General features: G+C 40.6%; 1 protein-coding gene across 6 annotated transcripts in view; it reads right to left on the bottom strand.

Annotated features, from left to right (window-relative positions):
* Positions 1 to 1,505: 1,505 nt before the first annotated feature.
* Positions 1,506 to 12,527, bottom strand: part of RARB (retinoic acid receptor beta) — a 1,106,099-nt gene continuing 1,095,077 nt past the window's right edge. For all 6 annotated transcript variants that reach the window (XM_077491425.1, XM_077491424.1, XM_077491427.1 and 3 more), the window contains 2 exons: positions 11,824 to 11,982; positions 1,506 to 3,109 (listed from right to left, as the gene is read on the bottom strand). In XM_077491425.1, coding sequence (XP_077347551.1) covers positions 2,916 to 3,109; positions 11,824 to 11,982 — 353 coding nt within the window. In that variant the 3' untranslated portion in view covers positions 1,506 to 2,915. The remainder of the gene's footprint in view (positions 3,110 to 11,823; positions 11,983 to 12,527) is intronic.

The following is a 12,527-nucleotide window of genomic DNA, read 5'->3' as shown; positions in this document are numbered from 1 at the left end:
CTTAACATCTCCTGAGGGGCTGCAGATTTGTGTCACATGGATTTGCCCCCCCAGATCTAAGTTGCACCCCCAAAAAGCCCCCTGACCACCCCCTCCACCCTGGATGCTATGCCCGGCTGCTGAGCTCCTTTAACATTACGACACTCTATACTGCTCCTCCTCCGCAGGGCTGGAGCTGTATACAGTGCTGAGGTGGGAAAGGAGCTCTGCCAAGTGACCTGCTAGGGGTCCCTGTTCTCTGATTCTCCAGTGCTGATCCCTGTCCTCTGATGTAAGGAGGAACTCTGGAAACTCAAAACTCTTAAGCCACTTTGAGTATCTTGGCATGCAGTGGGTGTATCTACAGCATGGATGCCCAACCTTTCAAAGAGTGAGAGCTACTTTAGTGACTTGGTAACCAGTCGCTGGCCACAATGAGTGGAGCAGGCGGATGACAGGTCTGTGTCCACTCTGCATATAGAGAGCAGACACAGATACAAACCCACTTTACTCTATGGGCCCTTTGAGGTAGGTGGTGCACCTGCAGATCAGTTTGAAAGCAGCCCAGTACCCACTGCAGAACAGATATGGCCATATATGGTATTATTCCACCTGTGACAGGAGCCAGCGCTATACAGGAAACTTCGGCTTATGTGGCCCTGCTCCATAGCCGATTGCTTCATTCACAACACTGAGGCTCTAGGATGACGGATTGGTGATCCAGGCTTGCCAACCAGCCATCCCAGAGCAGGAGGTTGAGGGCCACATCAGAGGACTCCGTGGGCCACATGTGGCCCCCGGGCCACTGGTTGGGCACCCCTGATCTACAGGCACAGTGGAAGTGGTGGGTAGTAGTGGGTGGTGGGTAGTAGTGGGGGGTGGCCCATGTCATCTTTTGCATTGGGGCCCACAAGCTTCAAGTTATGCCTCTGGGAAATGGTATATGCCTTTCTCCTTGTACCTGGTGTTTGTAAAGTATATTCTGCTATGGGACAGAAAGAAACCCCTTATTACATATGCCACTCAGCTGTAGCCTGGGCACTATCTTGGACTGTACACAATGGCACTATGACAAAGCAGATCTAATAAAATATATATACCCAGGCTGAAAAATCGACATGACACTTCACTAAGCCAATCCAACCTTTCCGCAGGAAAATATTGTAAGCTATGGATTTTCAGTAATGTTTCTTCATCTATGTACATGTCATTGGGATAGCCAGAGAATGACCCCTGCCCCCTCATTAGCAACTGGAAAAAAAAAGAGATCTTACACTTATCGTAAAATTGTTTCATTTTGTTTCCCATATGAACCTTCTTAGGTCTCTTTTCATCCGTTTCCTGAAATGTCATTGCAAGGCAGGTAGATGTGGCCTGTAAGGTTTTTAGTCCCCAACTTGTACAGAATGCAACGTATCTCCTAGTTCTTTAGCATCATGCATCATAGGGAGCACCTTCTACTGTTTCCATTATGAGGTCCATTAAAATCACTATTCTTTAATCACACTCATCAAAGAATACTTGGAAAGATTTAAAATAAATATATTTTATTCTTTGCCAGGAGACTCCATGGAAAAAGGTAAACAGTATATGAACATAGAAAGCATTGTTAAACAATCTCATGTACAAACTGAGCCAGTGAAGAATACATCACAGACTTGCTAAAATATTGTCCCCCCCCCTTCCGAAAATTTCTACTAGTGCTTTAAATGAGACCTATGAACACTTTTTTTTTTTAAATGTGTTAACGTCTACTGTGGTCACTGTTGCTGTGATCCAAACATCGAAAAAAAAAAAAAAAAAGTTGGGCTTTTAGTGTTTTGAAGTGTGGGGCTGAAGCAATATACTATAGCCACATTATGCCAGTTAAATGGGACAGCCACTGTAATGTATGTTCCATCTCCCTTGTACCTGGAAACAATGTACAGCTCAGTCCTTATGGAAATTCCTCACATACGTTCATACAATGTAGCAGCTTTATAGCTGTGTACTGAGAAAGTACTGCAAGTTACACCATGTCCTGCCATCAAAATACACACTAATCATGTTCTTGAGTTTTGCAGACTTCTAATTAAGTAGAGCTGAGCTCTTAGGCACAGAAGAGATGTATCCTGGTAAATCATAAGGGGAACGTTTTATGATAAACCCACTCATAAGTAGTGAATCACACACAAACATTTCTCCGATGGCTTGTGAACAAGTAAACATGAAAAAAAGAAACAGACAAAAAAAAAAAAAAAACATTGTAACACTGGAAAGTGCCTTTGAGGCTACAATTACTGCAGTAATGCACCTGTAAATATCCGTCAAGACAATCACATCTGTTTGATCCACCTTCATAAAGTGACACTGACAACTCTACAATGAAATGTCCTCTAACTGAACAGGCAGTTACTCCGATACAAAACAGTCTTCAGATAATGTAGTGAACGCTCTTCCATGTAAGAGTGAAGTAGAGAAGAAACGCAATACATCGGTGGGCATGTTATGACCTAAATGACAGCGGTTCTCACGTGGGTATGTTCAACAATCCATTTTGTTACCTTTAGTCTTGATCATTTCATGTATGCAAGACAGAAGGAAAGCACCAAACATCCAGCAAAGAGCATGGTAAATAGATTATGTACAAAGTCTTCGAAGATCATGCAATCTGATGATCAGAAGAGAAAATAGATTTAACTTTATTTCTTGTTCTGTTAAATGGCTGCTTTAGTGTTTTTCTTTCTTTCATTTTGTCTACTTGTAAGAGTCCAGCGAAGTTAAGAATGTAAACAGCAAAAGTATATAGGTATATATAAATCGGAACCAACTTGGTCTTTTCTTTTTTTTTTAGGGTTCAGAGTCTGCAAATTCAGCAGTGGGGGGAAAGTCTGCTCCTTGCTTGTCATCCCTGTGTGCATATAATGTTGGGAATGTCTGAAGTGGATGGGAGGGTCCTATTGCACCTGTGCACATTTGCTGACCCGCTCCTCATCTGAAGTGGTTGAGATGCTGCGACTGTGCTCTGGTGGACTCTCGCTGGGGCTGCTTGCTGCTGCCTCGTGTCCCTCTGAGTTCTCCAGCATTTCCTGAATGAGAGGTGGCATTGATCCAGGGATCTCCAGCTTCAGTGTGATAACACGTTCTGCACCTGCAGGAGAAGACACCAATTTTATACATGGATCATTAGGATGCATATTGCTTTATGAATGACCAGGGCATTCCCCTACCTGTAGCAAAGTAAGAATTTTCCAGACTTTGTTGTGTCCTGACCATTATTTAAAATTGAAACTCTAATGCAAGGGTTCTCAACTAGGGTTCCTCCAGGCCTTGCTAGGGGTTCCTTTAGCAATGAGCAATTTTTGCCTCTCAAATAACTTTCCACTGACACCACTGATCTGTTTAGCTATCTGTAATGCCGCGTACACACGATCGGAATTCTCGTCGGAAAAAGCTCTGATGGTTCTCCTGACGGAATTCTGACGGAATTCGGGCCAAGCTGTCTTGCCTGCACACGGTCACATCAAATTCCAATCGTTTATAACGCAGTGATGTACAACATGTACGACGTGACTAGAAAAAGGAAGTTCAATAGCCAGTAGCCAATAGCTTCTGTCTCGTAGTTGAATCTGAGCATGCGTGATTTTTGGAATTGCAATTGCATACACACAATTGGAATTACCGACAGAAAGTTTTTCCGTTGGGAAAATTGAGAACATGCTATCAATTTTTGGCTGGCGGAAATTCGGACAGCTAAATTCCGATGGAGCATACACACGGTCACATTTTCCAATGAAAAGCTCTCATCGGTCTTTTTCTGGCCGGAACTCCGATCGCGTGTACGTGGTGGCATAAGGGGGTAATTCTTCCCAATAACCACAAGTGTAAGGAGCATTCTTCCCACTGACCATAACACTAATGTATCATGAGTTATAGATATAGTAAATTTTAGTAGGGGTTAATATATAAACAATCCAGTGTAAATGAAAAATACAATATATATATAATATAAAGCAACATACAGAAGATGAGGAAAAAAATATAATAAACATTTTTAAATAAAATATATGTTTATCTGGAGGGAAACAAAAACCAGAAAGGGAAAGCAAAATCTCATGGGGGTACAAAAAATGAATTACACCTGTGGTTCCTGGCTACCTTTGATGCTTATTCATTCCATATGTGATTTTTTTAGATCAGGTAAGTAAGGTTTTCATTAGATTCTCCTAGATGTTCCATCCGTGGTCCCATTTTTCGTTTTCTGTCCCCCCATGAGGTTTTGTTCCCCCTTTCTGTTTTTTGTTTCCCTCCAGATAAACATATATTTTATTTTACATTTATAATTATAATTTTTTTTCTCATCTTCTGTATGTTGCTTCATATTATATATATTGTATTTTTCACTTTAACTGGATTGTTTGTATATATCATTCTTTATGTCGGAGTGTGTGTTATTAATTTCAGCTGGCCATCTTCAAGCTTGAATCCTGAAGAAGCTATTTATTGTGAAACGTGTCAATTCAAAACACTAGGTAGGTTTATATTATATGTTTTTAATATATGGCGCTACTTTTTTTTAAAGAATTTCAGTAAATATAGTTTTTTATGGAGTTTAGGTTTTTGTCTTTCCCATTTTGGCACATTTAAAGTCCCTCATCACTTTGGGAGGTGAAGGGGGTGTACTGCTCCCTATTCTTTTCTGGGGCATAGCCCCCCCCACTTTCCCTTTTCCCATTTGTACAGATAGGACTATATGGGATTGTGCAACAATGTGGATTGAATTAGCCTATAGTACTGCTTGCACACTAAAACGATATATTGGATCCATATTAAATATTTGCTTTTGGATTTAATACCACTTTAAAGCAGCCCAGAATTTCTTTCAACATTAGTGTTTGAAAAGGGTTTCCTACCTGCCATACACATTTCCCAAACATCTGACACCCTATAAATTATGATTGTAGCCTTGAAGCAAATCTCTGACCTAGCTTTAGGCCCCTTTCACACATGCGGACCGTTCATTTTTTCAGGCAGACCTGAACGGACGCTCCATGCACCTCTGTGGACTGACGGATGTCAGAGGTGACATGTCCGCTGACATCCGATCAGCTAAATGCAGACAGATGGAAAACCTATTTTCTGGCGGATCGGATGAAAACGGACAGGCGGTCTGTTTTCATCCGATCGCCCATAGAGGAGAGCGGGGCTCTGACAGGTTCGCCCCTGCATAGTAGAGCAGCACGATTAATTGTCAAGAATCGTTATCGTGATTTTTTTCCCGTTGCAAAATGGACAAAAGGCTTCCCGATTTTTGGTATGCAGAAAATTTTCTCTCAGCTCTCAGCCATCAAAAGTCAAAGTCTGGGCAGTCTGCCAAGTTTTAAAACATTCTATCAGTGGAATGTTAAGTCTAAACATTGTATCAATTTGTCTTTTACAGCAAAGGAATAGACTTCTGTATGTAAATTAGGAACGTTTAACCACTTAAACACTAAAACTTTTTCTGACAGTTGTTGTTTTCAAGTTAAAATCATTTTGTTTGCTAGAAATTGCTAGACATTACTTAGAACCCCCAAACATTATACATATATATTTTTTAGTAGAGACCCTAGAAAATACAATGGTGGTTGTTGAAATATTTTATGTCACACTGTATTTTCGCAGCGGTCTTTCAAATGTAATTTTTTTGGAAAAAATTACTTTCATGAATTAAAAAAAAACAAAAAAAACTAACCAGTAAAGTTAGCCCACATTTTTTTGTGCAATGTGAAAGATTTTACGCCGCGAGAATCATGATCTTTTTATTCCAAGCAAAAAAAATTGTGATTCTCATTTTGGCCAGAATCGTGCAGCTCTACTGCACAGTGAGCAGAGACGGACCTGTTATCCGCTGGCTCAGTGAGTATCAATGGATCGATCCCTGCTGAGAAAGCGGAGTCTGTAAAAACGGACAGCTCTGCGAGAAAGGGGCCTTAAGCTCCGTTCACATCTAGGCATATGGGAGTGACAGTCACAGTAAAAACAGGCAAATAGAATCACAGCCCGCCGCCCACAGCCCGCCGCCCGCCGCCCAAAAGAAGCTCCTGTATTTCTTTTGTGCGACAGGCATCCCGTGATCCTGTTCACACGTTTTTACCACTATTGTCCCCGAATCGTGGGAAAATCGCACCGCGTTTGGAGTGCTATTGAAATCGCCAGGCAACGCCCTGGGAACTCACCGGCGCCCTGCAATTTGCTGCTATAGCTAATCGCGGCGATTGCCCCCGCGGAGATTTGAACGGAGTCTAAACAACCCCAACCTCGCCCCACTCCCCTCCACCACCACCCCAACGTCATAGTTCCTGGCACAAACACTGAAGTCAAGTTCTTCACTCAGCAGCTCAGAAAACGCTACTCCCGCATCACAAAGCACCTACTCTGTGCTTACAATAAAGTTTGGAGGCTAAAAGGCTGTGTTTACCCATTCCTGGTGGTGGGTGGGGGGGGGGGGGGGGGGGGGGGGTTGAGCTTAGCTGCTGAGAGAAGGGCTTCGATTAGTTAAATTTTTAAAGTTTTTTGGATGCATCTCTTACATCCAGCTCCTCTCCCCCTACTGACGCTTCCTCTGCTGCTTTTGCCATCAATTTACAGCAATTGCCAGCTGTCAAATCAGCCACTCCTATGTAAAATAACACTTGCAGATAGTTTCTGCCATTGAGTAAATACAATAAATAAATATTTAACATTAGTTAACCCTAATTAACTCCTTTTTCTCCCTATTACCTTAACTACTATTTCTCTGCTGATTTAATTTTCGCTTCTGTTTTTTTTTGCCATTAATATTTTTTTCATCTTCATATGTTTTGTTTGTTACAATTTTCAGTGTCACATAACAAGACAATATCTTTTTTGCATAGAAAATAATATATGGTTTTACAAAACAATAACACCAAATGCCTATATTTTCAAAAAGAATGTAAGTATTACTTTGTTATCTGAAAGTGTATTTTCACTTTTGTTACTTTAAATTAGTTAACTGTCTCTATTAAATTAGCATGGCTTAGAAATTATTTTACAATTGCTAACCTTTAGTACTTTTTATTTGCTTATAAATCATACTTAGCATTCCCTTTGTATCTAATGTTAGGAGGGGACTGGGGTTCTTGCTATAATTACCTAGCATGTACTGTGCTGGCAGATCTAATTATCAGTTGTAAACTAGATTTGAACGCTCTCTGCCCTGCATGAAGAACTTTTGTTGCACTTTGATGCGCCAAAGTGTAAGAACATAATAGAAGTCTATGAGAAAGCGCAGGTAACCTTCATAAAAAATGTGGGGATACAATGGGCTGCAACCAAAGCACACTGAATCAGTGGGAAGCTGCCCTTACTGACTTATGGCAAAAAAATCCTCATGCATTACAGTGACCTCTGTATATTAACACATAGTGCTACATTATTTAACCACTTCAGCCCTTGAAAGATTCTTAATGACCAGGCCATTTTTTGCGATACAGCACTGCGTTACTTTAACTGACAATTGCGCGGTCATGCGAAGCTGTACCCAAACAAAATTGTTGTCCTTTTTTCCCACAAATAGAGCTTTCTTTTGTTGGTATTTGATTGCCTCTGCATTTTTTATTTTTTGTGCTATAAACAAATAAAAAGCGTCAATTTTGAAAAAAAATAAATATTTTTTACTGTTTAATGTGTATTCATCTAAATATTTTTGGTAAAAAAAATCCCAATTAGCGTATATTGATTGGTTTACGCAAAAGTTATAGCTTCTACAAACTATGGGATATTTTTATGGCATTTTTATTTTTATGTTTACTAGTAATGGTGGCGATCAGTGATTTTTTGCAGGCTTGCTACATTGTTGTGAACAGATTGTACACTAAGTGAGACCTTTGCGGGACCAGTGACACCAATACATTGATCAGTGCTAAAAAATGCACTGTCACTGTACAGTTGTGCTCATAAGTTTAGATACCCTGGCAGAATTTATGATTTCTTGGCCATTTTTCAGAGAATATGAATGATAACACAAACATGTTTCTTTCACTCAAGGTTAGTGTTTAGCTGAAGCCATTTATTATCAATCACCTGTGTTTACTCTTTTTAAATCATAATAACAACAGAAACTTGTCAAATGATCCTGATCAAAAGTTGACATACCCCAGTTCTTAATAACGTGTACTGAACCCCTTTAACATCAATGACAGCTTGAAGTCTTTTGTGGTATTTGTGGCAGAGGCTCTTTATGTTTTCAGGCAAAAAGCCTCCAGTTCCTGTAAATTCTTGGGCTGTCTTGCATGAACTGCACGTTTGAGATCTCCCCAGAGTGGCTCAACGATATTGAGGTCAAGAGACTGATATGGCCACTCCGGAACCTTCACTTTATTCTGCTGTAGCCAATGACAAGTCGACTTGGCCTTGTGTTTTGGATCATTGTAATGTTGGAAGTACGTCCCATGCGCAGCTTCCTGGCTGATGAATGCAAATGTTCCTCTGATATTTTTTGATAACATACTGCATTCATCTTGACATCAATTTTGACCAAATTTCCTCTGCGTTTGTAGCTCACACATCCCCAAAACATCATCGATCCACCTCCGTGTTTCACAGTAGGAATGGTGTACCTTTCATCATAGGCCTTGTTGACTCCTCTCCAAATGTAGTATTTATGGTTGTGGCCAAAAAGCTAAATTTTGGTCTCATCCCTTTAAATGACTTTGTGCCAGAAGGTTTAAGGCTTGTCTCTGTGCTGTTTGGCTTATTGTAAGCGGGATACTTTGTGATATTTGCGTAGTAATGGCTTTCTTCTGGTGACTCGACCATGCAGCCCATCTTTCTTCAAGTGCCTCCTTATTGTGCATCTTGAAACAGCCACACCACATGTTTTCCGGAAGCCCTTTATTTCACCTGAAGTTATTTGTGGGTTTTTCTTTGCATCTCAAACAATTTTGCTGGCTGTTGGGGCTGAAATTTTAGTTGTCTTCCTGACCGTGGTTTGGTTAAATTAGAACCCCTCATTTTCCACTTCTTGATTAGAGTTTGAACACTGCTGATTGGCACCCTCAATTCCTTGGCTATCTTTTTATATCCCTTTCCTGTTTTATACAGTTTAACTACCTTTTCCCGCAGATCCTTTGACAATTCTTTTGCTTTCCCGATGACTGAGAATCTAGAAATGTGCACTGGATGAAAGATGCAAGGGTCTGTCAAGAGTCCAGAAACTCATTGACCTTTTATACACACACACTAATTACAGTACAAGCAAACAGATCACAGGTGAGGATGGTTACCTTTAATAGCCATTCAAACCCCTTTGTGTCAACTTGTGTGCATGTTATCAGGCCAAAATCACCAGGATATGTAAACTTTTGATCTGGGTCATTTAGGTAGTTTCTGTTGTCATTATGGTTTAAAAAGAGTAAACACAATTGATTGAAAATAAATGGCTTCAGCCAAACACTAACCATGAGTGAAAGAAAAATGTTTGTGTTATCATTCATATTCTCTGGAAAATGGGCAAGAAATCATAAATTCTGCTAGGGTATGTAAACTTATGAGCACAACTGTATAAATAACACTGGTAGGGAAGGGGTTAACATCAGGGGTGATCAAAGGGTTAAGTGTGCTCCTAGGGTGTGCTTTCTAACTGTGTGGGGGATGGACTGACTGGAGGAAGAGAGACATCTGTGTTCCTGATTAGCAGGAACACAAGATCGCTCTCTTCCTCTGTGACAGAACAGCGGTCTGCCTTGTTTGCATAGGCAGACCGCTGCCTCTCCAGTGAACGAACGGCGAGTCCCTGCAGCCATCGGACCCTCTGATTGGCTCCCACTGTGTCCAATCACAGTGGGAGCGGGTCTCTGGTAGCAGGCACACCTGTCCTAGACCCAGGATGAGGAAACAACATACAGGTATACATACAGTATATGTACGGTGGACTGTCTGGAAGCGGTTAAAAGAATGCTTCATTTTTCAGCTGCTCATTTCATTGCCCTTCCTTCTCTGTCATGCAGATAGCAGGATATACTGAGCATTGGAAACTCAGGATCAAGCATTTGTCTTCAAGGCTGAGCACATGACACATGACATGCATGTCAGCTCACGCTCACAACTTAGCGTGTAAGGGGTGGTGGGGAACGAAGCCAAGTATGTTCTGAAATGAAATGAGCAGCTGAAAAGTTAGCAATCTTTTACAAAACAGAGCACTGCATGTTAATATACCGAGGATGCTGTAATGCCTGGGGATGTTTTTGGCAACAGTCAGTAAAGATGAACTGACCCTTTAAAACTGTCCGTCACTTTTTTCCCTTATTTTCACATCTATTCTAAGTCACGGTAGCTGCCAATAGAGTTCTATATATATTATTGCTCCAAAAGAAGCAAATACAAAAGTAAAAACTATTTCAGCAAGTTTAATCACTTCGGCCCCGGAAGGATTTACCCCCTTCCTGACCAGACGACTTTAAAAAAAAAATAATAATATATATATATAATATATAAATTTTCCTCAGTTTAGGCCGATAAGTATTCTTCTACATATTTTTGGTAAAAAAAAAACAAAAAAAATCACAAAAGCGTTTATTGATTGGTTTACGCAAAAGTTATAGCGTCTACAAAATAGGGGAGTTTTATGGCATTTTTATTAATATTTTTTTTTTTACTAGTAATGGCGGCAATTAGCAATTTTTATTGTGAATGCGACACATCGGACAATTTTGACACATTTTTGGGACCATTGGCATTAACACAGCAATCAATGCTATAAAATTGCATTGATTACTGTAAAAATGTCACTGGCAGTGAAGAGGTTAACCACTAGGGGGCGGAGAGGGGTTTAGTGTATCCTGGGCAGTGATTCTAACTGTCTGGGGGATGGGCTAGCAGTGTCATGACACTGATCGCTGCTCCCGATGACAGGGAGCAGACGATCAGTATCCTGTCACTAGGCAGAACAAGGAGATGCTGTTTACATCAGCATCTCCCTGTTCTTCAGCTCCGTGACATGATTGCGGGTATCCCAGCGGTGATCGAGTCCACGGGTCCCGTGGGCACAGTCACAGAGCTTGCATGCAAGGTGGGAAATTCAAAGTAACGTACGGGTACGTTACTTTGCCCAGCTGTGCCATTCTGCCGACGTATATGTGCTGACAGCGGTCTGCAAGTGGTTAATTTGTTGGTGCTGAGAGATTTTTTTTGTTGATAATGACCAAGTTCGGAAAACATTGATATTTGGACAAATAAAAATACTGCTAAAAAGTGGCTAAAACCATCACTAGCAAGAAAATAAAGTTGGACTCCAATCAGACGCAGTCAATTTCCGGGTATTTACCAAAGGCAAATCCACTTTGCACTACAAGTTCACTGCAAGTGCACTTGGAAGTGAAGTCGCTGTAGATCCGAGGGATAGATCTGAAATGAGGGGAAGCTCTGCCGATTTTATCATCCAATCATGTGCCAGCTAAAATGCTGTTTTTTTGTTTTTCCTTCTTTTTTCAGTGCACTTTCAAGTGCACTTGCAGTGCAAAGTGGATTTGCCTTTCGTAAATAACTCCCATAGTGTCGGAAGTCAGAATACACCAGCTGATTGGAGATTCCTCCATCCATATTAGAATTAGATACAATTTAAAATCAATTCATGTATGGCTAACTTTATTTTAATCTGCATGACTATACAAAGACTTAAAGGGCTAACCAGCATGAGCTATAGCTATTCTACAGTAGAAAAAAATGTATTCCCTTTGGTTAGTAATAAGGTGAACCTGTGTTCACTTCAATTTTGCCATTATCAAAAAAAAAAAAATGTTTTAAAAGTAAACTTTTTAAACTCCTTCAGTAAAATCATTCTCAAGGTCATCGGCTATACTTTACCTTTTGCACTGATGCTGCGAAGATCTGTGATCTTCATTAAAATCTTTGGAAACATATGGGGCTTGTTGGGTCTTCTCTTCCTGATATAAATTTTCAGTGCTTCCAGTAATGGCTCTTGAAGCTTATCTACTTTAGCTGGCTCTTCAAGGTCCTGACGGTCTAGATTAGTAACAGAAAAAAGTGACATGTTTCAAGTCAAATATCTTGGTGAATTATTAGCACTTAACATTTCTTGACATTCGGGTCAGGCTCAGGTTAGCCAGTAGATGGCAGCAGTCTGCAAGCCCCCGTTGCCGAAGCCTGGCCATCTGGCTGAACGAATTGTGTTGCATTAGAAGAGAGAGCTATATTTGGCCTGCTGACATCTGAGTGCCTTTCAGGTCTAATTCTTTATAAAAATATTGCTTGGATCCCTGTTACTACATATACTTCTTCACTTCAGCATGTACTATTCTCCCTTGATAGAGCTTATCTGTACTGAAACAGTTTCTATATATTACATATGGGGTTCTCAAGGTTGTAAGAGCTTTAATACATTACGTGCAGCCAACCATTTCCAGCACAAGTGGCACAGTGAACGAGCACTGATTGCCTTTCATTCTTGAGTCAGAACATAGTGCTTGGGTGAATTCTTGCTGTTTTTTAACTTGTACAGGAACTGCTGGTAAATAAAGTACTTGTAAGGTTTACCGGGGGGGGGCGCA

Source organism: Lithobates pipiens, unplaced genomic scaffold (genome assembly GCF_037356315.1).
Source record: "Lithobates pipiens isolate NorthernLeopardFrog02 unplaced genomic scaffold, aLitPip1_a1.2 Scaffold_19, whole genome shotgun sequence".
Classification (NCBI taxonomy): Eukaryota; Metazoa; Chordata; class Amphibia; order Anura; family Ranidae; genus Lithobates; species Lithobates pipiens.
Note: the sequence above shows the minus strand (reverse complement) of the source record. Positions and strands in the feature narration are given on the sequence as shown.